The sequence below is a fragment of the Poecilia mexicana genome, unplaced genomic scaffold, assembly GCF_051168715.1.
Source record: "Poecilia mexicana isolate PSO_F unplaced genomic scaffold, ASM5116871v1 scaffold_3, whole genome shotgun sequence".
In the NCBI taxonomy this organism is placed as follows: Eukaryota; Metazoa; Chordata; class Actinopteri; order Cyprinodontiformes; family Poeciliidae; genus Poecilia; species Poecilia mexicana.
The window spans coordinates 25,992,029-26,015,721 of record NW_028263372.1 but is presented as its reverse complement, the minus strand read 5'-3'; the positions used below and the strand labels follow the sequence as shown (position 1 = coordinate 26,015,721).

The 23,693-nt window shown below is 42.6% G+C and overlaps 1 protein-coding gene across 2 annotated transcripts; it reads right to left on the bottom strand.

Moving 5' to 3' along the window:
- Positions 1-28: 28 nt before the first annotated feature.
- Positions 29-23,316, bottom strand: ahctf1 (AT-hook containing transcription factor 1). Of its 2 annotated transcripts, none has more exons than XM_014978055.2 (40): positions 23,046-23,316; positions 20,448-20,574; positions 19,306-19,459; positions 18,928-19,030; positions 18,525-18,705; positions 17,986-18,193; positions 17,096-17,212; positions 16,897-16,981; positions 16,659-16,809; positions 16,348-16,480; positions 15,618-15,799; positions 15,440-15,501; positions 15,201-15,329; positions 14,172-14,262; positions 13,871-13,960; positions 13,440-13,580; positions 12,992-13,096; positions 12,665-12,761; positions 12,422-12,545; positions 12,268-12,324; positions 11,981-12,127; positions 11,113-11,303; positions 10,894-11,038; positions 10,128-10,259; positions 9,877-10,024; positions 9,089-9,239; positions 8,901-9,008; positions 8,537-8,681; positions 7,581-7,796; positions 6,845-7,499; positions 6,443-6,601; positions 6,250-6,355; positions 5,439-5,545; positions 5,057-5,358; positions 3,336-4,967; positions 2,985-3,258; positions 2,377-2,541; positions 2,217-2,305; positions 1,238-1,317; positions 29-1,128 (listed from the first exon to the last, which is right to left on the bottom strand). In XM_014978055.2, exons 2-40 carry the CDS (start codon positions 20,569-20,571, stop codon positions 930-932), a joined length of 7,485 nt encoding a protein of 2,494 aa, XP_014833541.2. In that variant the 5' UTR covers positions 20,572-20,574; positions 23,046-23,316; the 3' UTR covers positions 29-929. The 2 variants fall into 2 exon arrangements, with proteins under 2 accessions (XP_014833541.2, XP_087860498.1); XM_088004372.1 differs by having other exon boundaries at positions 2,985-3,228.
- Between the last annotated feature and the right edge of the window lie 377 nt (positions 23,317-23,693).

Here is a 23,693-nt window from a genome sequence, read left to right as displayed (position 1 = left end):
AGAAAATGAGACACCAGAGGAACAGAGGTTTTTAGGTTAACCATATTTATCAAATAGCAGTCAACAAAAATAAGACATTCTACATACATTCAATCAGAAAATAGTCTGAATCAGATGCTTGTTGCCATCAATTGCATGTAACAAACCTATTATCTCCCGAGCTACTTTTACATCTGCAAATTGTTGTGCATTTTTCTCCTTTACATCTCTCCCATATCTGCCGACAGCAGCAGTTTTACACACAAAATCCTCTTAGATTTTAAGACTTTGGCAAAGGCAATCTGATATGATCATCAAATGCATTCAAGACACTTCAAATTCAAAATAAACTTAATTCCTTAGGATTTAATTATTAACTTTATTTGGAACATAACAAATGACTATATACAAATCTAGCAGTAGCAATAGATCCCTGCTAGCCGGTTGCCTTTTTCCTCTTGAATAGAAAAACAGCAGGTCTTGAACTTTTAAAACGGCAACAAGAAAAGAAAGCCTTAAAATAATAGAAAGGGAGTAAAACCTCATGAGATCTGTTGTTCATCATTAGGAACCTCTAAAAATCCACATTGATTGCTTTTCTTTGTGCCTTTCAGTGTCCAGAGCTCAAGCTTTAGAACATAAAATGGTCACTTATCAAGTGAAATCAAGTTTGCATGAGAAGGAAATGTAAACTCTAAAAATAAAATCCTCCTTCACACTGAATTTACCGTTTCTGTCCCAAAAATAAACCTTCCCACGTCCACCGTTTCCATTTTCCTCTTTGTAGAAGAAAGTTTTTCAGAAAAACTGCAGCACTATGAGGCATTTCAAGAAGCAGAACCATCATAAGTTCAGGCCGTTCCTTTTTATTTGACAGCTCTCGACTTGATCTGGTTCAAATCTTCACACAGCCGCCTGAGGTTGACTGGTTACTACCACCTCCTGCCTCCTCAAAGTTTCCTCCTCCTGGTGACGGGCTTTGAGAAAACGATGTCTATGACGCGTTTGCGCCGCAGGTTCCTGGTGGTCGGAACCGGCGCTTCGTCTGTGATCCTCCTGAGCGCTCGCGGCAGCGGCTCAGCCGGGCTGGGCAGCGGCGAGATCAGATCCACCTCAGCGATGGGAACAGACTCCGGAACAGCTGCGGACCTGAGGAGGAAGAGACACAAACAATGGGCATGTTTTTATTAGCTCTTAAAAAGTAGAACAGCCAAACATTTAAATCTACTAAAAATGTGGTTTTGAGAGCAGGTCTTACTTTGCTGTTTTCCTGCTTGTTTTTCTGGTTTTAGATGTTTTCTCCACTTCAGCGCGATCAGCTTCTGAGGAAACTTTATCCTAAAAGGAAAACAAAAATTAACTCTTTATCCATCAAGGTAAAAAAAAAAAAGAAAAAGTATTTAGATCACTTTGACCTATCTTTTAAATCATACTCATATTTTATGACAGACCAAAACAAAGGAGCACTTCAGTGTGAGGTGGAAGGAAAATGATGCATGTTTTCCTGGTGTTTAGTTCCTTTTTCTCCAATATCAATACATAAAACCCAGATCACATCCGTTTTAAGTTGTATCTTAAAATAAACGCAGCTGTTCTGTGAATCTCCTCTGATTCGTTAGGGAAGATTCATAAACCAAACACTTTGAAAAACCTGTTTCCCCCCCATCACCTGTGGTGGCACCAAAAAAAAGACAAAAGCAAAAAGAAGAGGCGACTTTGTTCTTCACAAAATGCACAAAATAAATAAAACAAACAAAAAAAGGAGTGGCATCAAATTTTAGCAGCTGCAGAATGTCTCGTTTGCATTTGGCCAAAGACTTGGAGGAATTTCTCCATGCTTGTTTGCATTTACCCAGAATGCCCTGATCTATCGTCTGTTTTCTGCTTTTGGAGCTCGACATTCACATATGCATTTGAACCGCAGTAGAGTTCACTTCAACTGGACAAGAGTTTACGTCTTTGGTCCGCATCAGAGTCCGATTGCGTATTCACGCCTCTCCAAAGGAACCAGACAAAACTAGAGTCAGTTAAGCGGATCAAACAGGGTTGGTGTTTATGCACCCAAAAAGCACATATTTTGGGTTTTAGTTGCAAAAAATGTGTTTTATGAATTGAAAACCATGCATCATTTTTCCCATTTCGTCATTGTGGAATATGACTTCATTAATCTGAGATGCAAAGGGAGAAAATCCGTCCAGAACCCTAAATATGTTCAGCTGTTAAACTGAACCTCCTACCTGAACAGAAGCATCTTTGACTCTGCTCCTGCTGCGGGTGACCGGCGCCTCAGACTCCTCGCCTGGCGAAGAAGACTCCGCTGTACGAGCTGGAACACAGAAACGGTTACAGCCTTCCTGGATGGGCGGAGGAACGTGAACCGGCTGGGATTTGGCTCACCTCTTGTTTGTCGCCGTCGGGAGGGCGAGTAGATGAACGAGTTTTCTCCTGGACTGGACTGGCCTGCTGCAGGTTCAGGCGCCGGGCCGTCTGGTTCCGGAGGAGATGAAACCCGATCCACTGAGGATTTGGTGTTCCTCCTCCTGGTTCTCTCAGTCTTTACACCTGTTTCCACAAATTTGACAAAGTTGAATTTTATTTCAACTTTCAAGCATATATTTTGGTTTTTAGAAGCAAAATAAATAAGTAGAAACCAAGTCATTTTTCTTCCACTTTGCAAGTCAATACTGCAGCTGAACCACCATCTTTAAAATCCAGTAAACCTCTGACTTCAGGGTTTGTGTTGCACCAAATTCTGCCTGAACAGATCATCATGAAGATGTCCTTTTTTATTTATTTGATTTTATTTACGTAATGCAGGAAAGTCTCATGAGGGGTAAAAAAAACTACATAAAATATATGAGATTAAGTTAAATTTAAGACCAACTTACCTTTTTTATAATGAATTTAAGACATCTTAAGCATGGACATCCTGCCATGTCTTACACCAACAACCATTTATAAAGCGAAGCATTTAAAGAGGTTGTGGGTTAAAAACGTGTTCGTACCTCCCCGTTTCTCCTCTTCATCCTTGAGTCTCTTGATGAGGGCGTCTGCAACAGGAGTTTCAGAGTCCACCTCTAACGGAGAGTCCAGCAGGGGCAGATCCTCCTCAGGATGGTCCCAGAGTCTGCTTCTCATTGGGCGGCGATTGTTGGTGGGATCAGAGCTTTTGTTTGGATCAGACTCCAGGGGATCTTTGCCTTCTCTCACTTTTCCTGAACCACTTTCTTCTCTCCTCCTCCTGTTGCTCTGAGGAAGGGACACAGGAACCAGTTTTACCTATAGAGTTTAAATGTGAGATGAATGAAACCGACCAATGAAAATGGAAACACAGTGGATGATGGTTGAGCCCTTACTTGAGGATAGACAGTTATAGTGATCTGGCTGGACTGTCGAGTCGTCCTCCGAGGATGGGAAAGTTGCCGTTTCTTCTCTTCCTCTTTCTCTCCTTCGTCTTCTTCAAACACGACTGGCAGCATCTGTGGTCTAATTTTTTTGCCACTGCATTTTAGAGAGACCGGCTCCTCTTTGACCGTCACCGGGGTCAGCTCTTCCTCGTGGGTATTGCTCGTTTTTCTGCCGGACCTCCTGGGGGTGCTGGCCTGAGTCATCCTGCGTTTGGAAGGAGTTGGAGTCTTGCTGCTGTTTCTGCGACCCCTTATCGTTTCCACAGCCTCGTCCTCTTGGCTGTCCTCTGCGGTCGCAGATTCCTCCTCGCTGTCGGTTCTTGTTGCAGCAGCTCTCTGTGATCGTCTGCCTGGCGAAGCCCTCTTGGAGGTCGAAGCCGCGGAAATCTCATAATCCATGTTTTCAGGCTCCTCTTTAGGAATTACCGGCTGAGTTTTGCGAGTACTTCTGCGAGGTGTGACGATTTGGAGCGGCTTGCCTCTCCTTGGAGTACGACTTGGCAAGGCAGGAACGTCGTTGCTAGTTTTCGTCAGCTCTGGCTCACTCACTGCCTCTGGAGAGATTAAAGTCGCGTTTCGTCCTCTCGTCTTCCTCTGGGATGGAGTAGAAGGATCTTTCTTCCTCTGAGAGGCTGGCGTTTGTTTCGCAGTTTGACTTTCTGCGCCAACAATGTTCTCCAAAGGTTCTTCTGCAACGTTTTTATGCCTCAGTTGTCTCCTGGGTTGTTCCTCCGTTTCCTCCTCATGTCCAACTTCGGTGTCTGATGATGTTGCGCGCTCAAGCTTCTTGTCCTCAACAGCAGACTCGGTGTTTTCCACCTCTGTAGGAACAGACCCGTTCCCCTCAGGCAGCTGCAGCTCCTCAGCAGGGATTTGTTTTTCCTCCTCAACTGCTTCTGTTCTTTCAGCCGAGTCGGCATTGTTCACAGCAGCTGGAGGTTCTTCTGGAACCGATACAGAAGGAGCTTCCTGATCTTCAGATGATCTAATTTCTTCTACCTTTGCAGCTTTCATCTCTGCAGACTCTCCGGTCTCCTGTTTCTCTGCAGTAGATTCAGTCTGCAGATCAATTTGTGAATCTCCAAGCTCTTCTTCCTCAAGTCCACGATCATCATTTTGACCCAGGTTTTCCATCGCCGCGCTCTCTCCTTCTGGTGAAGCTTCTTCCCCGTTACCCTCGTCCAAAGGAATGACGTCAGGTTTGTCGCCCGGGTCTTCCCTCTCCATCTGCAGCGGCTCAGGGAGCTCCGACGGCTGCACATCATTCCCCACAGCCGCCTCCTTGACTCCGTCCTCTTCCGTGTCCAGCATCAGCGTGAAGCCGGTGTGAATCTCCGGCTGCTGCTCTTCGGCCGCAGCGCCCGGCTGCAGCTCAGGAAGAGCGAGGTCGGGTCCGTCCACCAGGCCTTGCTGTCCCTCCATGAACTCGAAGGGAACCAGCAGAGTGGTGGAAGGTTTGAGCTCCGTGTATGACGACAATGACGACGACGCTGGCTCCGTGTTGGCGTCCAGCTCCATCCCGCCTTCGTCTCCGCCGAGTCTCACCATCACAACCTCGCCTTCGATGTCGTCCTCTACGATCTGGAAACGCATTCAGGATAAAGCCTGTTCATTCCGATTGAAATCATCTAAATGTACGGTTGAATTTAACGTGATCTGGAAGTCGTTACCTTCATCTCTGCACCAGGTGCGATCAGGGAGAACTCGGCGGCTCGCTGCTCTGACAGATCCTGCAGGAAGTGGGCGTGTTCCTCCTGCATGAGGACCGAGCCGGGCTGCAGCAGCGGCAGCCTCCCGTTGCCCTGAACCTCATCAATGATCTCCACCTCACTGCCAGAGTCTTCCTCTTCCTCCTCCTCCTCCTCCTCCTCTTCTTCTTCTCCCTCTTCAGCTGGATTGGATGACTCCTCTTCACCTTCATCCTCAGATGCAGGACTGGACAGTTCTTCGCTGTCATTCAAGCTCACTACAGCTAGGAGAGCAACACATGAGTGAAATGATCAGGTGCACCAGAACAACTGTAAATGTGGGGGTGAATGTGATCTTCCTCACAGTGGGAGTCGGTGCCTGTCGGCTCTGAGGAAGTCACAGAAACCGAGGACTTCTGTGGCATGAAAACCGACGGATCTACAGCTGCTGGATTCTCCTCCTCTTCCTCACTGCACGGCAGGACGGCAGCCATTTTAAAACAGGTCAGAAACATCCTTAGCACGTCTAAACATCAAACTTTCCAGTGTTTTGGAGACATATTTCTAAAATATAAAGATTTTTTCATGTGCATCAAAAGCGCACTGCAAAAACACAAAATTTTACCAATTATTTTGGTCTAGTTTCTAGTGCAAACATCTTGAAATAATAAAACTAACTTACAAGTAACTTTTCAGCAAGATTTAATTCCTTGATACGGGTGAAAAACTACTAGTTCCCCTGACAGATTATTTCACTTATTACAAGACATTTTCTGCTTAACTATAAGTGAAACAATCAATATTAAGGAAGATTTGTGTTTTTGCAGAGCACCTAGAATTTCAGCTGATTGCAAAGTGTTTATTTTCTAAAACCATAAATTTAAACTGAATGGAGGTGAATAAATGCCTAGATCATTGAAAAGTTGATTTATTTTACTAAATAAATCTACTGAAACGACCTTTACAGTCATTAAGTTTCTCTAACTTATAAGTCTGTGACTTTCATGAAAAGCAAATATTCTGGGGGGTTTTCTGCAGAATTAGGACATTCTGCAGAAAACACACAATTTAAAGATTATTTTATGGCTGCTGGCCTTGATGGTTGTCCAGCAGGAGGATGAGCTTCAGGCTGGACGTTCACATGAATTAACGTAAGTTTTAGGAGAAGAACACACCTGTGGAGGCTGGTCTGGCTCAGAGAGGCGTTGTGTATCGCTGAGCGGCTGAGCGGAGAAGACAGGTCATCACCAAACAGGTGTTTCTGTACAAACTCTGTCAGATCTGAAGGGAAACAGCGATCAGTTCATTCCAAGTCATGGAGACGGTCAGCCACCTGCCCTCAGTGCGTTTCCATGTAAACATGCTCACCTGCGCTCTGCTCCAGCTCTAGTGCTGCTTCGGTTGTGGCGCTACCATCTTCGGGCTGCTCTGTGTTCGACTCGGCTGCCTCCCACTGAACGTTTAGCTCTTCACCTTTCACCTCAGACCTGACCTCAGAGTCTGAGCTCTCGCTCACCTGGTTACCGACTGCAGCATGAAAAATGGACCAGAGGACTTGATGAAGAAGATCAGCAAAGCATTAAGTTATTTTTATTTTTCTAAAGTAAGATCAACTTGATCAAATGGATTTGGTTCAGATTAGGGATCGATTACTAAGTTAATCTAAGGTTGATTTATCTTATTCGACTAATGATTAATTGATAAGCTGCAGTGTTATTTATTTTTGGAGCAAATAAAAAAACTGCTGTAATAAAAAAAGCAATAATTTACCTTCATGGTGAGTAGATGGCTCATCTTCATCAGGACTTGCCACAACTTCCTCTTTGCTCACTGAGACAGTGTTCAGATCATCTTCTCCTTTAGATTCAGCTCCTTGCTCCTCATCCTCCCTCAGAGCTTGACCCCTCCCGCTGACCTCCTCTCCTTCCCTCAGAGACTCCTCTGCCGCCATGTTTGAGGGGAGGTCAAGGTTTTCCTCTGAGGTCAGATCAGGTGTTTGTTCTGGTTCTTTGTCACTCTCAGACCTGATGTTCAGAGTCACCACATCATCATCCTCCTCTTCCTCCTCCCCAGGTTTGTGTCCCTGGGCTCTCTGTGGGTCTTCTGACAGCGGAGCATCGAAATACTCCAGCGTTGTGTCTGTTGACTGGACAGACGTCAGGCTGGTGTCAAAGTTCACGCTGATATTTATCTGACTCGCAGCTGATGGATTTCCTTCTTCCTGGGTGGAAGACGGCTCGCTCTCAGAGCGCCTGAGCTGCGGTGAGGGAGCGCCGCCTTCTGGAGGAAGGAACTTTACACGAGGATGTTGTCCTTCCTCTTCCTCCTCCTCCTCGTCTTCCTCCTCAGGACGTCGTGAAGACCAGGTCTTGCGTGTCGCTTTGGAGCCTCTGCTTAGCTGGTTGATCTCACTGTCTGCTGCCATCTGCAGAGAAACACAACTTGAAGATAAAAGAAAAACAAACGAAACAAGAGACACCGACCCACAACATCATCATGTTTTTACCCCGTTAGTCCACCGGACCCCCTTCTCCGTCTCAGGAGTCTCTCCTTCCTCTATGAAGGTGATGCGGCTCTCTTTGGCGCGTAGTGGGGGGGTGATGGAGCGGCCTGGAGAGGCAGACGGCGTAGCAACAGGTGTAGGCCTCAGGTTGCTGCGCAGGATGGACTGCGGTGTGAACGCCGAAAAGATGGGGCCAGAAGCAGCCAGGGCCCGAGCTCGCTGGCAGGGAGGAGAGCAAACGGTTCAAACACCAACCTTTCAGCGGTTCAAAGTGCTTCACGTCATAAAAACACAAACATACAAAGTCATAGACGACACAATTAGCAACTGAAGCATTAGCATTTCGTCAAGTGTTGGAACATCGATCAGCTGATTTGTTTGTGAAATCTATGAAGTTAATGACAAATTTCCCTGGAGACATCACAGATTTAATGAAGAGTTTCATCTAACAAATGGATTCAGTGAATAAAAATAAAAAAAAAAGGATACAATAAGAGGAGAGCAGTTTTTCAAAACCGTCTAAACTCACATTTATCTGAGCCTAGTGGGGCTGAAACGATTAATCGGTTTAATCACGATTAATCACTTATTGTAGAAAATAAAATGTTTATTTTCTTATTTAAAAATGTAACTGAATTATTTGTTTGCATCTTTTAATTACTTCTGCTACTTTTTGTATGTATCTTTACATACAAAGGGCTTAAATGAAAGGGCTGGAGGATGTACCAATTTCTTAAATCTGATTAATCGTTGGAATAATCAATAAATCAATCATTAGCTGCCGCCTTAACGCCTAGCCATGTTTCACACAACAGTATTTACATTTTCTTTTTATGGGACATTTAAAAAGAGATCAATTCCAAAAAAATGACAATTGTCTAAAAATCATCGTCACTCAGCTGTTTTTTTTTTTTTTATACGTAAAAAACGTAAAGCATCGTCCAAAGTGATGGACTCACCTTGACGACCTGCGGCGTCTGCAGCAGACTGAACTCGGGCGCTTTTCTGGAGCTCTTTGGAGAAACCCAGGAGGTCGTGGGTCCGGGGGGACTGAGGAGAGGCTGAGGCGTGTGACAGGACGGGTGGACCACCAGATCCATCAGCCTGAGACACAGTAAGAAGATTAATAACTAAATCGACTTTAATTAAGATGCGTTTCTGTGATAGCACTCAATGTTTGTGTCTTTAGTTATAAACTTGGTCAAAAACAAACAGGACTAATATCTTGTCACTTTTAATAATGACATATTTTGTGCATTTTAGAAGCAGTTTATGAATAAAAGTAATCCTTAAAGGGCCAGCTCCTTGTTCTCCTGAGAGTACCTTGACTTTCGTTTGGATGTCATAGTGATGGGCGTTCCTAGGAAGGGATCAGTAAAACCGAGCGACGATGACCTGGGACTGGAGCTCTGGGCAGCCGCTGCTTTTGGTCTGGTGAAGAAAACGAATGCGTCACATAACCATTAAACATATTTAAATACAGCAGAAGACAACTGAAGCAGCAAACTCACGTCCTGGCTGGCGAGGACTGGGGTGTCGCCTCTTTTCCGAGCCAAACCTCCTCGATCTTGGTGAGGACGCTGCTGATGAATCCAGCTCTGGACATCACCTTCTCGCTGGCAGAGCGCTTGGTGACGGTCGACAGCGGCTGCGGCCGAGAGACTACAGCGGAGTGAAGACATGAAATCAAAAAAGGATTTTAACCCTCCTGGGCTGAACATGTCGGCGGCGACGCAGCCGAACCGGCAGTACCGAAACTCCACCACACTTTGCTCTGTCTGAAAAATCCCAACGGTTTCTGAAACGTTGCGCTTTCCAGCCAATTTCGGATTATTACGGTAATTTTACTCCCACCGTAGCCAGGAGTGAAATTAATCTGATGGCCGCTCTTTTAATAGACGAAATAACTTGCTAGATATTGAAAGTTCCAGTTGTTACGGATGAATAGACGACATATATTTGCTAAAGAACTTTGTAGAATTAAAGTAAGCAAAAATATCCAGGCGGAGATTTTAAATCTAGGACTCAAAGGGTAAAGTAAAAACTATTTACACAAGACTAAATACTGTCACATTCTTCTAAGCTGCAAAACTATTCCAAGAAACAACCATTGGTGGCAAGAGGTGGTTTGTTTCTTAAATCCATTTCTGACTCAAAATATGGAAAATATGTTGTTTATTTCTATGAAAATATAAACAAACTACGCCTAATCAAAATAAACAACAACAGAAACACATACTGATGTCCACAGGAGATATAAAAGGTTTCAATCTCTGCTTCCACAGAGGAGAGCAGCTACCTTCTCTGTGAACGGTGGCTGGATGCTGATAAGGTTTGGATCGCTCCATCGCCAGTTTCCTCTGCACTCTGGGCAGAACTTTGCCGTACTGGTCCAGGATAGAGTTCCTGGTGTTGGATCGCTCTTTGACCTTTGGGTCTCGCTCGTTCTGCAAAGAAGGCGAAAGCTGTGCATCAATAGTTTGATAGATGTTACTGCTCATAATAACATTAACATGCTGTTAATCGTGAGAGTCGAGCTCCTGCACCCACCACCAGGTTCATTTTGAGGGTTTGGTTGAGCTGCAGAGCAGGAATGTAGTTGGCCTGCTGCAGGTAGTGAACCATCAGCAGCTCTCGGTTCTGAAGGCCGCCTGTGCCTTGAAGAAACTTTTCCAAACAGTCCTGAACCAACAAAGGTCAAAGGTTAAAACTGAACATGTAAAACGTTGAGTTAAAGTTCAATCAAATTTTATGCATTTTAGTAACAAAGTATTTCAAAACACTTCACATCATAAAACACAAAAATACAAAGTCAGAACAGTCAACATTACATTCTGCTGTCAGTACACATCAGATTATTGATTAATGTTTCATTGATTATGTTTCAGAAGCAACTCTAAACAGCTGGTTTTTAGTCTAGATTTAAAGGAACTGGGTGTCAAAAAGCTCCAGTTTCAGACTAATTATTTATAGCATGCTGCAATAAGCGATTAATTTCATGATACATTATAATGAGCATTTCCATTCTGACGATTAATATTTTTGAAGGGCAGTTTTGTTTACGGAGACTTTATCTGTTGAGTTTCTCTCCCCTTTCGTTATTTCATTCATTGCTTTAGGTTGTCGTGTTATTTTGGATTTTTAAAATCTCTTCCAGTTCCAGTGTGAAGGAGCTGGAGAATTAAAGTTGTTTTTGACTAAATATTAGTTGAAAACGCTCTCAAAACAACTATGTTATCGTTTATCTGAATAATTACTGGGACAATTTATCGTCCGGCAGAATGTGCCGTCATGACGGGCCCAACTCCCCGTTTACCTGCTCACTGAGGCCCAGAGGCAGCTTGAGCAGCTCCTTCATGAGGCCCAGCTCCTGGCAGCTCTCGTACAGGAAGCCCAGCAGCTCAGCAATGTTCAAGCGGTTCGAGTGCTGCCGAAGTAAACACCACGCCTCGATGAGACACCTGGAACCAGAGGACACTGGCCTGTTGACGCGGGTAAAATGAAACGACGCCAGTCGGACAGAAACGTAACGGACCTGTTGTGCAGCAGCACGGACAGAGAAAGTTTGGCCTGAGCGGTGGAGGTAATCGGAGGCTTTGTGACGTGGAAGTAGCGCAGCGCCACGGACTGTTGGCCCTGACACATCAGCGCCTGCAGAACCCGCTCATGCTGCCACTCGAAATGAAAATGAGAAGCAGCCGGGTGGAGGAGCAGATCAAACGAACTCTGAGGATGAGAAAAAAGAAAATTATAAGCACTAAAAATACAAACACAAGAGGATCCACAAGCTATCATCAGAGGAAGATGAGAGAAATCAGACCCAACGGTCCAGTTAAAGCAACGTGGGATTTCCACATTTTGATCAATCAGAAACAGGAAGTTCAGCATAAACAGATCTGGAAAAAAATGAAGAGGCCACTGCACTGAATCCCATTGAAAACCTCCTGCTTATTCCACCAAATGTTGATTTCTGAACTCTTCCTGAGTTAAAACATCAGTTTTGTTGTTTATAAATGAATATGAATTTGTTTTCTTTGAGGTCTGAAAGCCCTGCAACTTTTTGGTTATTTTTTTCTGCAAATAAATATTAAAATTTTTTGCTTATAATTTCAGAGACATGTCGTCAGCAGTTCATATAAGAACAATGTTCATTTACTCAAACATAAACTCATAAAAAGTCAAATCAGAGAAACTGTTTGTAAAGTTTCACTTTTTCTATTAAACTACAAAAACAAATTAACTTTTCAATAATGTTCTTATTTATCAAGATGGATCTTTATGCCTCATTGAGGACGAAGTTAGAATAAGTCAAATTAATAAAAAGCTTCACTTCATACTTTTCCTCATACAGGAAGCCCATCTGCAGCTAAATGATGAACCTCGGATGTTTTATCATATTTTACCTGATGGTCGTTATGATCCAGCAGCCACAGTCCTTGTACCAGTTTAACCAGTCCGATGGGGATGGAAAAAGCTGTGGGAAAAGATTCCACTGATGTTCCATCCTTATTGGGGAAAGAGTACATGACGTCCAACAACAGGTAAATCACCTGAAGCACAGGTTAAGGATGCAATCGAGCTAATAAGTTCTTAAACATTATGGCGTTTTAGAAAAACCCAAACTCATGCTAAAGAAAGAACTGCTGAGGCGGCGTGACGCTGCAGCCAGCTGCCATTAGACTGAGGATACAATGGCGTGCTTGGTAGCTTCTTCGATGTTGTCCAGAAGGTAGAGGTCAAGCAAGGCCTGCGAATCATAGGCATAAATTACATTTCTTTACAGAATAAGTTTCTGCATCAACACAGGAGATGAAATACATCAGGAAGGCAGAAATCAGTCTTACATGCAGAGTAGGTGGGGGGTACTGTCCTGTCCCGCCCTCGTCCCGCCGCCACAGATCGGTCAGACGTTCACCACACTGTCCAACCAAACCGTCGATCATAAGGCAATCAGCACACCATTTACTCCTGAAAGAGAGGGTGCCTTGTTACCTCCTCAATAACATTCACAGTAACACATTTAAATATGAAAGATTCTGGCTAGAATACAGAAATTAGTTTAGTGTGTGATGGAGCTGAGCACTCACTTGGCCAGCCTGGTCAACTCCTCCCTGCGTATGGCGTAATAGTTACTGATGACTGAGTGAGTAAAGAAAGGCCTGGGAATCTGGAGAGCATCTTCATCTGGTGGCAGATTAGCAGGGGCAAATATAAGTGAATTCAGGGCAAAAAGAAAAAAATATTTATTTGGGTTTGTTTAAGAAATTCTCTTAACAGAACAACTAGTTTTCTCCAGTTTTCTAATACCGCTCTTTCTTTGAAATAACTAATATGGTCACCAATTTAAACAAAAATATTTATACATGATATGATTTCTTTTTAGTAGCTTTTCTAAAAGACACGCATCTGGTTACCTGATCCTTCAGGGAGTAAGCCGGTGCGGCAGAACCAGAGGACCACTTGAGCGTATTTGGAAATTAAACTGGACACCATGTTCTTGTTCATCAGACCTGCCAAACCTGAAAACGAGACATCCAAAGCTGGTAAATAAGCTCAAGAAAACATGAGGTTGTTAAATATAATGGTAAAATAATATGATGGAGAGATCAATTATGATTAACCTGCTTCTTCCTCATGACTCTTTTTTTTGGTACCATAATGCCATAAATAGTCTCCCAGAACACATTGATAACTTCAGAATACCAGGAATAAATGTTTTTTTCAAATGCTACAGTGATAAACAGATTACTCAACATTACTAAAGTCTCAGAGGATTTTAAGAAAAGGCCTCAGTGGTGTTTTTACTGACATCTCCGGCTAATGGAAACCTTTCAGACCAGCCTCTCTGTGTGTGTGAAGCACCTTGGTGTGTGAGTTCCTGAGCTTCGCTGAGCAGGCAGTGGAAGATGGCGCTGAGGTTGCTAAGCAGCCTCTGGGTGTGCTGCAGCAACTGCAGCGTCTGCGGGTCGGTGAAGTTGGACGAGCTGTCGAACAACGGAGCACCTGGAGACCAAATACAGAAATATGGATGAAAGTGCAGTTTGTGAGTTATTTATTGTTGCATGGTACTGCAGAAATCTGAGTTACTGGCCTGGCAACCTTCCAATAACAGGCCATGTAAATATTCCTGATACAGTTTTTTAAAATAAAACAAAGTGCAGAACAGAAGGAAGATGTTTCTAGAGGTTTTATCTTTCAAAAAATTTAAAATAAAATAAAAATTTGATGGAACTTTGAGTCAACTTTTAAAAGTTTTGTTTGAGCTAAAGATCTCTCTCCATATAAATACATACAGATGCCGTCCAGCTCCTCTTTGGTCTGGACTACTTTGTTCCAAGCCCAGTCCAGGATGTAGCGCAGGTTCAGAGCGGATCCTGGTTGTTCTGCTCAGGAGAGGAAATCAGAAGTTCACACCAGATTGGCCACATCATGACAGAAGAAACACACAGCAGTAAGAATGAATACTTTATAATCGATCTTTGATTACAAGCTTAAAACTAGGATAACTATCTTCACAGGGTAATTTTAAGCAAACATGCATCAAGTAAATCCAGAAAGGCGAAAAAGCAGGCGGGCCGCTGTGCTGCTCCTTACCTTCAGCAGTCCACTGCTTAATACAACCAGTAATTAAGCCCAAGGAACTGGTTTCAACTGCTGTTGACAAGATGGCATCGAGCTGCTCCTCCTGCGACCAGACAGAGGAGACATCACCAATGTTTTCAGCAGAAATTACATTCTGTTTCCTCTGTTATTTTTCTTACGACTGATGCCGAGTGCTCTGGCACTAAAACTGCAAACTGAAGCGGTTTAAAAATGTCATAACCTCACCGTTTGTTTAATGTGTCAAACTCAAGGCCCGGGGGCCAAATCTGGTCCGCCGTAGCTTTTTATGTGGCCCTATGGACTCTAAATTACATCAATAAGTCCTTACAGTTTTTCACAGATCTGCAAAATTCATACAAAATCAACAGATCCTCACATTTTTTCTGATTTTTTTCTCAAAATTGGCCAAAAAATGTTGAGTTTCAGTGACTGCTGCCTCAGCCTCTCTTGCTGTCAAGTTATAGTCCGTAAGCAATTAATAAAAAAAGTCACATTTAACCTCATATATCAGCGCAAATATTATAAAAATTCCTTATATTTCTAAATTAGCACCACAAAATCTGTGATTTTGATTGTAGAAACCACAAAAATAATCGCAAAATCCTGGATGGACTGATCAACGTGAAGAGATGTTCACTGTTATCTCATATTATGGAACGCTGAAACTGATATTTATTGATATTTTAACAATTTAATTGGTTTTTAATCAATACATTCTGGCCCTTTAAGAATATAAAATTTTTGATATGGCCCAAAATGAAAATGAGTTTGACACCTCTGACCTGAATGATGTTGGCTCTTAAAATGTAATTTGTTCTCGAGACCACAATCAACACTAGAAGTCAGCAAAACACAGTCGACTGACCAAAACACTGGGTTTCATTTAAATACATCTACAACAGGAAACCATTTCTCATCTTGCAAAACTTCATGAATTTTCAAAATATGTTGATTTATTAGCATAAAAAGTTCCAAGAAAGTAAAGTTTAAGCATAAAATGCTTAACAGTGCAGTTCCTACCTGAGAGAGGCTGGCCGCCGGAGCGTCTGCCACGCGGGACGAGAGGAGGCCGGACATGAGGCAGTGGGAGTAGCTGATGGAGATGATGTCACTGGAACAAGGTGCAGCTTTCTTCAACAAACTTAAAGTCTGGATTTAATGACAAAAACAAAAGTTCTCGTAAGTTTAACTTTAAATAATCGATATAAATGGAAAAATCTACCAATGCTGAACTCAAAGGCTATTCAGCACAAACTTGCCTCTTTTTGATGCCCAGAGCAGGTTAAGTGCACAACTCCAGAGTTAAGAAGGCAAGTAGCATCTGGAACAGAAAAAATTTAATCTTATAATAATGGAAGAAAATTATACAATAAAAGTAAAAGTAGCTTCTTACAGATTTAAAATTAATACAAAGGTTAATTTTAAATCTAAACCTACCGAAGTTGTAAGTGGTTGGGTTGAAGTACTGCTCTGGAGGGGGGCAGGTGAAGGGCAGGCCCCGGCTCAGGCTGCGCTCGTGTACAACCACATCCAGGAAGGTTTGGGTCGACACCATCTGCACCACCGAGTCCAGGGACCAAACGGCCAGGTAGGGGCAATTCTGGAGAGACTCCCCGGTTCTGTCAGAGGGACCAATCAGCTGTTGGATCAAAACTCATCTAAAGTCTTAAATCGCGTACATTAGCAGGGGTGGATGATATCAACTTGGTTTTATTTGGTGATAAAGCTAACAATAAACGCAACGACAAGAAGTATTTACTACTTCTTTTTAGGTAACTGTGTGACTGCCACAGCAACAACAGCCCCACAAACACCGCTCTAGAAAAACATTTCCATTTATAGAAGGGCACCAGTCACATAAACAATGTTATTTAAATCATTAAACTATGAATAATAACTGCATTTAATTATATTATCAAATTTATTGATGCTTTTAGTGAACTGTTGAAAAAAAAAGAAAAATCCCGACATGGGGTTTTTAAATTTCCTAACAATAAATCAAAACAATCATGATAAGAAATTTATCACAATAAAAGAGAAATACGATAAATGCCCTGCCCGAAATATCAGGATTCTTTTGGACCTTAAAATGCAAAGTGACCTGGATAAACATGAACCTCACTTAAATTACTAATTTGAATTGAATGACGGGACGTCTCCACTGTACCTCAGAGAGTCGGGCATCTGTGCATGGTACCAGCGGTTGATGTCAAAGACCCCGATATACATAGAGGGACTTCCCTGGCCATAAGCCTTGACTTGCCAGCAGAAGATGGACAAACTGGTGTCGGGGGATGCAACTGGAAAAAACAAGAACATAAAAACCGTGAGAGATGAAGGAGGTAGAGAACTAAACGCGTCACACAGACACAAAACCGAGGGCTGTAACCCAAACGGCACAACTTGTTCCCAGATAAATACACCAAAACAATAAAGAAAAGTCAGGGTTAAGTGCTACAAACGAGGAGGACTGCTGACCTTCATTCAAACTGTCGTCCCTGTCAGGATGGGCTCTGAACTTCTCGATGGTCTGGCAGCTCAGCAGTCGTGTGTTTGTGGCCTGAGCCCTGAGAGGAAACGACGTGCCGCCCAACTCCTGACTGTATCGCTCCTCGCAATATTCCAGACCCTGTGAGAGAACGACACGTTTCTCAGCACAGGAATGTCTACTTTTTAGAGTGGATATTAGTAAATACTGAGGAGATAAACTCCAAACCTCATAGAGGATCTTCCCAGAAGCCAGACACTTTCTTTCGCTGAAGGCCAGCTGGAGCAGGTGGAGGCTGACCAGATCTCCCTCGCTGTGTGGGAGGAAAAGAAAAACGAGGTAGGACTGAGTGGGAAGTAGTCATCCTCGCTTTGTCTGAAACTAGAAATGCTAACAGCACAGAATCCTGATTAAATGTGACTCTTACAGATCCTGAGAAGACTGGACAGCCCAGAGGTAGCAGCAGTTCCTGGGGTCGTTCTCCGGCTCCTGGAAGGTGAAGGCATGAACAGGCACTCTGCCCCCCTCCAGCTGCGAGTGGTACCTAAAGTAATACACCATTACAGTTTTATTTACAAGTGGGAGCTGGACAGCACATGAAAAACAAGCAAATCATCACATCGTTTTACACAAATCTTTCATATTCTGGTGCATCTGCTGCAGATAAATTATAGGTTTTAGGATCACTGCACAGAAAATTAATTTTCTAACATGATGTAATGTGTAAATGTACAGTGAACAAGTGAATGAAGCTTTCTTAAGGAGCTCCTGGTAGACAAGAAAACCCAAACTAGACGGAGGTAGATGGGTTGGTAAACCTGGTGCTCATGAGTCTGCAACATTTTGAGAGAAAAAACAAAATAGTTTGCATAAAGCACAGAAAAATGAATTCAATCCACTGTAAAATATTCCAGTTGATCATTAAAGATGATTTAAACGGGTGCTAGCTGGGAACATTGCAGCTAAACTGTGGAGGAAAAAGTAAAGAGACAACAGAGACGAGACTTGAGTGGGTTTAGCTGCTCTCCTGATCCACTTCCTGACACATAAACAGAGGGTGGAGCTGCTTTAGTTACTCCAGCACAGCAAAGTTATGCAACATAATCCAAAGACTATGATGTCACACACCCTCTTTTTAAAGGCATATGTGCATTAATTCTGAGTTATTTTGTTTCAAAGCAAGAAACTTCATTTTCTGGAAGCTGAAATGTATTACCTTGTGGGATAAAACAGTTTTGGGGGAACATCCTTTTAAAAAGCAACAGAATTAGCCTTTTATTTGGGGAAGGAACGGCTTTTATCAACATAAACACTCACTCCTTCTTCAACGTCTTCATGTTCCACAGCTGCAGGAGTCCATCAGAAAATCCCACTGCCAGCTGGTTGGTTCTGGACACGTACTGCAGGGCCGTGGCGCCAACGCCGCTGGGCGGGTTCAGCTGCAGGCAGAGATGTCTGCCCTGGCGGGAGCTGACCTCTCTGAGCCGCGGGATGTCTGCAGGAGATTTGGTCACCACCTGCAGGTCTGCAAACAGGCAAATGCATTCACACAGAAATAAAACAGCAAAGTTGTTGTAGAATGTTTTTGAATCCACTGTATTTTTCTCTGTAGAGGAATAACTGAGCTAAGCTCCAGCTTTAATCATCTCCAGAGATTTGATTAATTTATTTTCTGCAGGCCTAAAGTGTTGAACAAGTTTCCTTCTAAGATCAAAATCTTGATGTAACCGATTTGTTTAATTTGTCCGTGTTATGGAGATAAAACTGTAGATATTTTAGGAACCCAGTTGATCAGAAGTTCAAAAAGCAAAACCAAGAAAACAGAAAACAAACATCGTCTCACAGCCTCTTCTCACCTGATGCCTCCAGTTCACTCTGGCTGCAGGACAGATCATCAAGACAGAGGTCCACAAGCAGGACATGACCCAGATCCGTTACCACGGCAGCAATGCCAAAGAACCAGCGTAAACTCTGGTGGAGTTGCTGCGTGGAAGTGCTGGCTCCACCATAACTCACAAGAGGTTCAATAGCTGTAATCTGGATGGAAGAGGAAAAAAAAAATCACATCACGGTTAGATACTTTATGCTGAATGATTAATCTTGTAAATCAAGTTTTTTATAAAGACAGACTCAACAGCAATGCTACAGCTACCTTCTAAGAACCAGAACTCCACAGTTTTCACCGTTTACCTCAAGTTGTCTGCTAAAAGTCTTTGAAACATTTTATGCCAGACGTAAAAGAATCAGCAGCAAACTCACCCTGCCTGGTATGACCACAGCTTTCACCACCCTGGACAGTCCCAAGTCATACAGACACAGAACGCTGCCTTCGGTTTCCTCCAAGCCAACCAGCAGCCCAGACCTGGAAACGTAACGAGAAAAGCATCAATTATTATCTCCATGTAAAAATGTGCAGACAGTCGTTCTATAAAGCTGCACACATTTAAAAGAAAATTAAAAAGTAAGCATGAGGGCGCAGTTTTCTGGCCAATCGCCGATTATCAATCTTTAAAATGGATCCACATTGACCTTTTTTATACATGGCTGCTGAAGAATAATTATCACAACAACTGACACCAGTCTATTGATCACCAATCGCAGACATAAAAACCAGGGAGGCTGAACCCGAGTCCTGACCGTTTGAGCCAGCTGAAATCCCTGGCAGCCAGAACAATGGGTGGGTGTTCTCCTCCTCCGCCGCTGAAGCAGTACGCAGACAGCCGCTCGCCTGTCACGGCATGGACAACCTCCAGGTTGGACCCACTGGCCAGCCAGGCCAACCCGCTGCGGCCTTCGTATGAAAAATAAAGAAATAAAGCCTCGGTTACAATAAAAGACAAAAGTAACTGCAGCAAATCAATATAAAAGTCAATGTAATCTAGCAATTCTACATTAATGTGAAAAATAAGAGGATTTATGAATCACCTAGCCAGCATAAATATCGGTACCGTTTTAACAACAGATTGTTGTGAATTGAGACCAGATTTCTTTAAGGTGCTGAATTTTTGTTTAAGTGTCCTGTAAGGTAAAGGTAATTTTATTTATATAGCACATTTTCAGCAACAAGGCAACACAAAGTGCTTTACAGGAATTAAAAGGAAATACTAACAAAATAACAAACCAAAGGAAAGAGCAAAAGAAGAGAAAGAGAATCTAATGTTGATCTAAAGTATGTAAACTGGGTTCTCCTGTTCAGGGTTGCTAGATAAGTATAAGTGAGTATCCTCTGGTCTAATTTCTTTCCTGGGTTTTAAGAACAAGAGTCTCAAACGTAGCTGCTAAGGTAGTTCTTCTGGATTCTAAGTTTGTTCTAATTTATAAGAGTAACTAAATCAAAGGATTTGGACCTGATACATTTTCTCAATGTGGTTCTAAAACAGGGTCTCCCTCAGTGTATTATAAGCCTGGCGGGCCACCAGGCTTTACTTGTGCCCCACCAGGCTAAGTATGGTTGATTTATTAGGTTTTTTTAATGATTGCCTTTTTTTAAGACTTTATTGTTGGTGTTTAAGTATTAATCTTGCATAACTATCAAATGATATTTTAAAATTTCCTGTCAACTTCAAACATTTTTAACTCAAAAACACGGCAGGTGGCTGGATGACTGCCGTGGCGCCCTGAGCACCGGGTTTCACAAGTTTTCTTTGGGAAACCCTGTAAAACATTATATCACCAGCTTAACTTCACTTAAAAATGTTTACAAAATGTTCTACTTTTTAACAACACTCATCGGCAGAGAAGCTAATATTATAAATTACTAGTAATAAATAAATGCTTACCGACAGTGAACCTGCCATGAAGCACACAGTCCAGGCTGATCTCATCCTCACCCAGAGCGTCTACAGTCACTCCAGAGAAGGGCAGCAGGCTGCTGGTGACTTGGGCAGTCAGGTCATGCATCATTCACTGTGTCAACAAAAACAGAGGAAACCAGTCATAATTCTGGCATATTTAACGTAAACTGCCTAAACACACAACCCAGACACACATTTAGAAATCATTCTACAAACTGAGAGGACTCAAATGTCAACTTGGCAGGTTCTTAGCTCAAATGAGTGCTTTGTTTCAAAGCACAGCTGCTGACAACAGGGCCTGAAACTGAGCTTGGGTGCAAATCAACAACACCGCCGCACATCTGTTAGCTCATGTACAACCTGACAGCTAGCTCCGCTAAGCTGCTACAGGAAAGAACAGCGAGGATATAATGAGAAAATTGCAGGATCAGGCTCCTTTCATATTAACGCTTTTAGGCAAACTCCTTACAGTAATACTCTGAAGTATTTGGCATTTTAGTTTCACTTTTAGTGAGCCACAGATTCTGTAATCTATAATAAAAAAAAAAAAGAGAAACCACAGATTTTTCTTAAAGGTTTCCTCAATGCTTGCAAACAAAAATGTAACACTTTCAAGGATGGTCCAGGTGTGGCATGGCAACATTTCTGCTAAAATGTAGTGATAAAATATATATATTTTTAAGTTTTTAGCTCTGTTGAAGTGTTTTCAAAACCCCCCAAAAGAAACGTATGAGTTATGCGTTTATGTGACAGGCTGCTAGGGACACAATGTCTGAAAGAAGCAGATAATCTCTTTGCAAACCAGTCTGTTATGTGCACAGATCAAACCTGTCCCTTTGTAATAATGCCTTAAAAATATCACTGCAAGTAGCTTAAAACTAAAACTTCAACAAACGAGAATAAAATCATACAAGTACAGAAGATTTTTAAAGAAAACAAATTAACAGACATCCAGAAAGAATGAGGAATCATTGTTTGAGAACAGATAAACATTTCTGGTTATCTTTGGAGTTTAACCTGCTCTTTCCAATTCTGACAGATTCTAATTTTTTCTTCTAGAGGCTAAAACACAAAAATGTGCCGCAGGTTCTCATAAAGTGCGTCCTGTTGGTTCTTAGCTTGTAATGAATTATATAATAACTGGGGGGATCAGTATGCAAGATGCCAATTACAGATCAGAGAAAAATGAGCTGATTCTGACTTTTAGTCCTCTAATGGAGCAGCCCTGAACAACAAAGACTCGTGTATCTTTGTTGTTCTCCTTATTGGCTTACTTCCATTTTCTTAAGTTATTATAATTTCAATGCCAGGTTTGCAGATTTTTTCACAGTCGCATTGAACCGATGCACCAGCCCAAGTGAGGCATACAAAGCGGTGCTGACAGCCGAACTGCTTGTGTTGCATTTGACGCAACACTGCCCTCTGTGACCGCTGGGGAAAACACAACACGGCCGATTCAAGTGAACTCCCGCGCAACCATCCAGCTGGCACCGAGAAGACACGCGAGACGGCACATGTGGACAAACAGGGACAACCAACAGCAATGTTTAAATTTGAATGGGGGACCACACATTAGCGATGGACCAAAAACAAAGAGTTTTAAAAAAAGGCATGAGTAGATTGGCACAAAAAGTGAAACTACACCCGTTATAATTCGGGATGTTGATGTGGCGTATCTTTTTACCGCATTTAATATGAAATACACGCTCTAAGTCAGACATACGAACCAATATTTCAGCGGTAAATAATGAGGCAGTGGAAAAATGTTATCACCAAAGCAACGATTAGCCTCACAGACTAGACTTACCGACGTTGGGCCAACTTCACCAACAGCAGCTAAACTAGCAAGTGACCCTTTTAGACAAGTAAACATAAATCTGCATTATCCTCTTAAACGTAAGCTACTATAAGGTGTGAGATAAGTCAATATTTTGAAGAACTATAAAAGGATTAAAGAGTATTTGTCGGTTTTCCTTCAGTTGCAGTAGCAAGCCGTTAGCATGCAAGGTCACACAAGATTAGTTGATTTAGCTTCACAGACAACTCAACGCTGGATAACAGTATGTGGGAGTTTGGTAGTCCTATTATTTTGTGATAACCAATAATATTTATGCTACAAAAAACGAACAACAGCACTGACAAGGTGTAGTGATTGCCTCCACAATAGAAAGTCGGGATAGTTGAAAATACTAGCTTGGGCTACGTTGCTACTTTTGCTAACGCTGCTAACTTGAAAGCCGAAAGTACACCTCATAACTACTGCGGGGTTTGTAGTTTAGTCAGGAATATCTTAGCAGAGGTAATGTCTGACTGTGGATTCCTTGCCATTAGCAGCAAGTCAACACCTTAAGCTAAAACCATTTGCTCTGGTGCTCATGCCAAAACAGTTCAAATGTAACGTCAGGCTAAGCACTGATAGCTTGTAGCTCCTGGCAACACCGGGAATTAAACAGTCTCAGTAAAACAGCTCTCAATGCAACTCGTTTCTTTGGGTTTAGCCAGCATAAGGTAGGTGTAAGGTTGTGTTACGTCTGAACTAGCGAAGCTAGAAAACGTGATGCACTGCTATCATCGTTACACTACCTGTCCAAGGATGATGAAGGCTTCGGAGCCACTATTGCTTTGTTTTCCCTCAAGAATCTCTCCTTCCTCTGTCATAATCCGTTTGTTCTCGAAATTCACCAATTCCAAGAGCCCTAAGTGAGTTTAAAAAAAAATTACAGGAACGAAAAGGCTCTGTGGACTTCAGGCTTTCACAACACGAAGCGCCATTTCCACAGTCGGAAAGTACGCCGTGCAGCTCTTGTTTGTCGTCCTCGTTTCTGGGAGACGAGGCGCGGCAAACCCAGACGTTCGCCCCCTTCTGTTTGGGCGGAAGATTCTCTTCTTCGTCAGGTTTTACGGCGGTTCCCAACCAACTTAAAGTAGCATTACAGCCACCTAGTGGTGGTAATGCTACTTTAACCTACCCTAACCCCATAACCTACCCTAACCCTATAAAATAGCCCATGTTAGATGTACCCTACAATAGAGCCCCGTTTTTGTTTAAAAATACATTAATACCTTAGCTGTGCAACATTAGTTCCTTCAACCTCACCTTCAAAATCTTCCCATGCGAACTGTAGATCTATAAACCACATGTTCAACTATTTCCCCTTCCTGGTAACTTTCACACATCCCTGTCTCATGCTTCCTTATCGTTTATAATGTGCTATTGTATGTAGTGTCCCA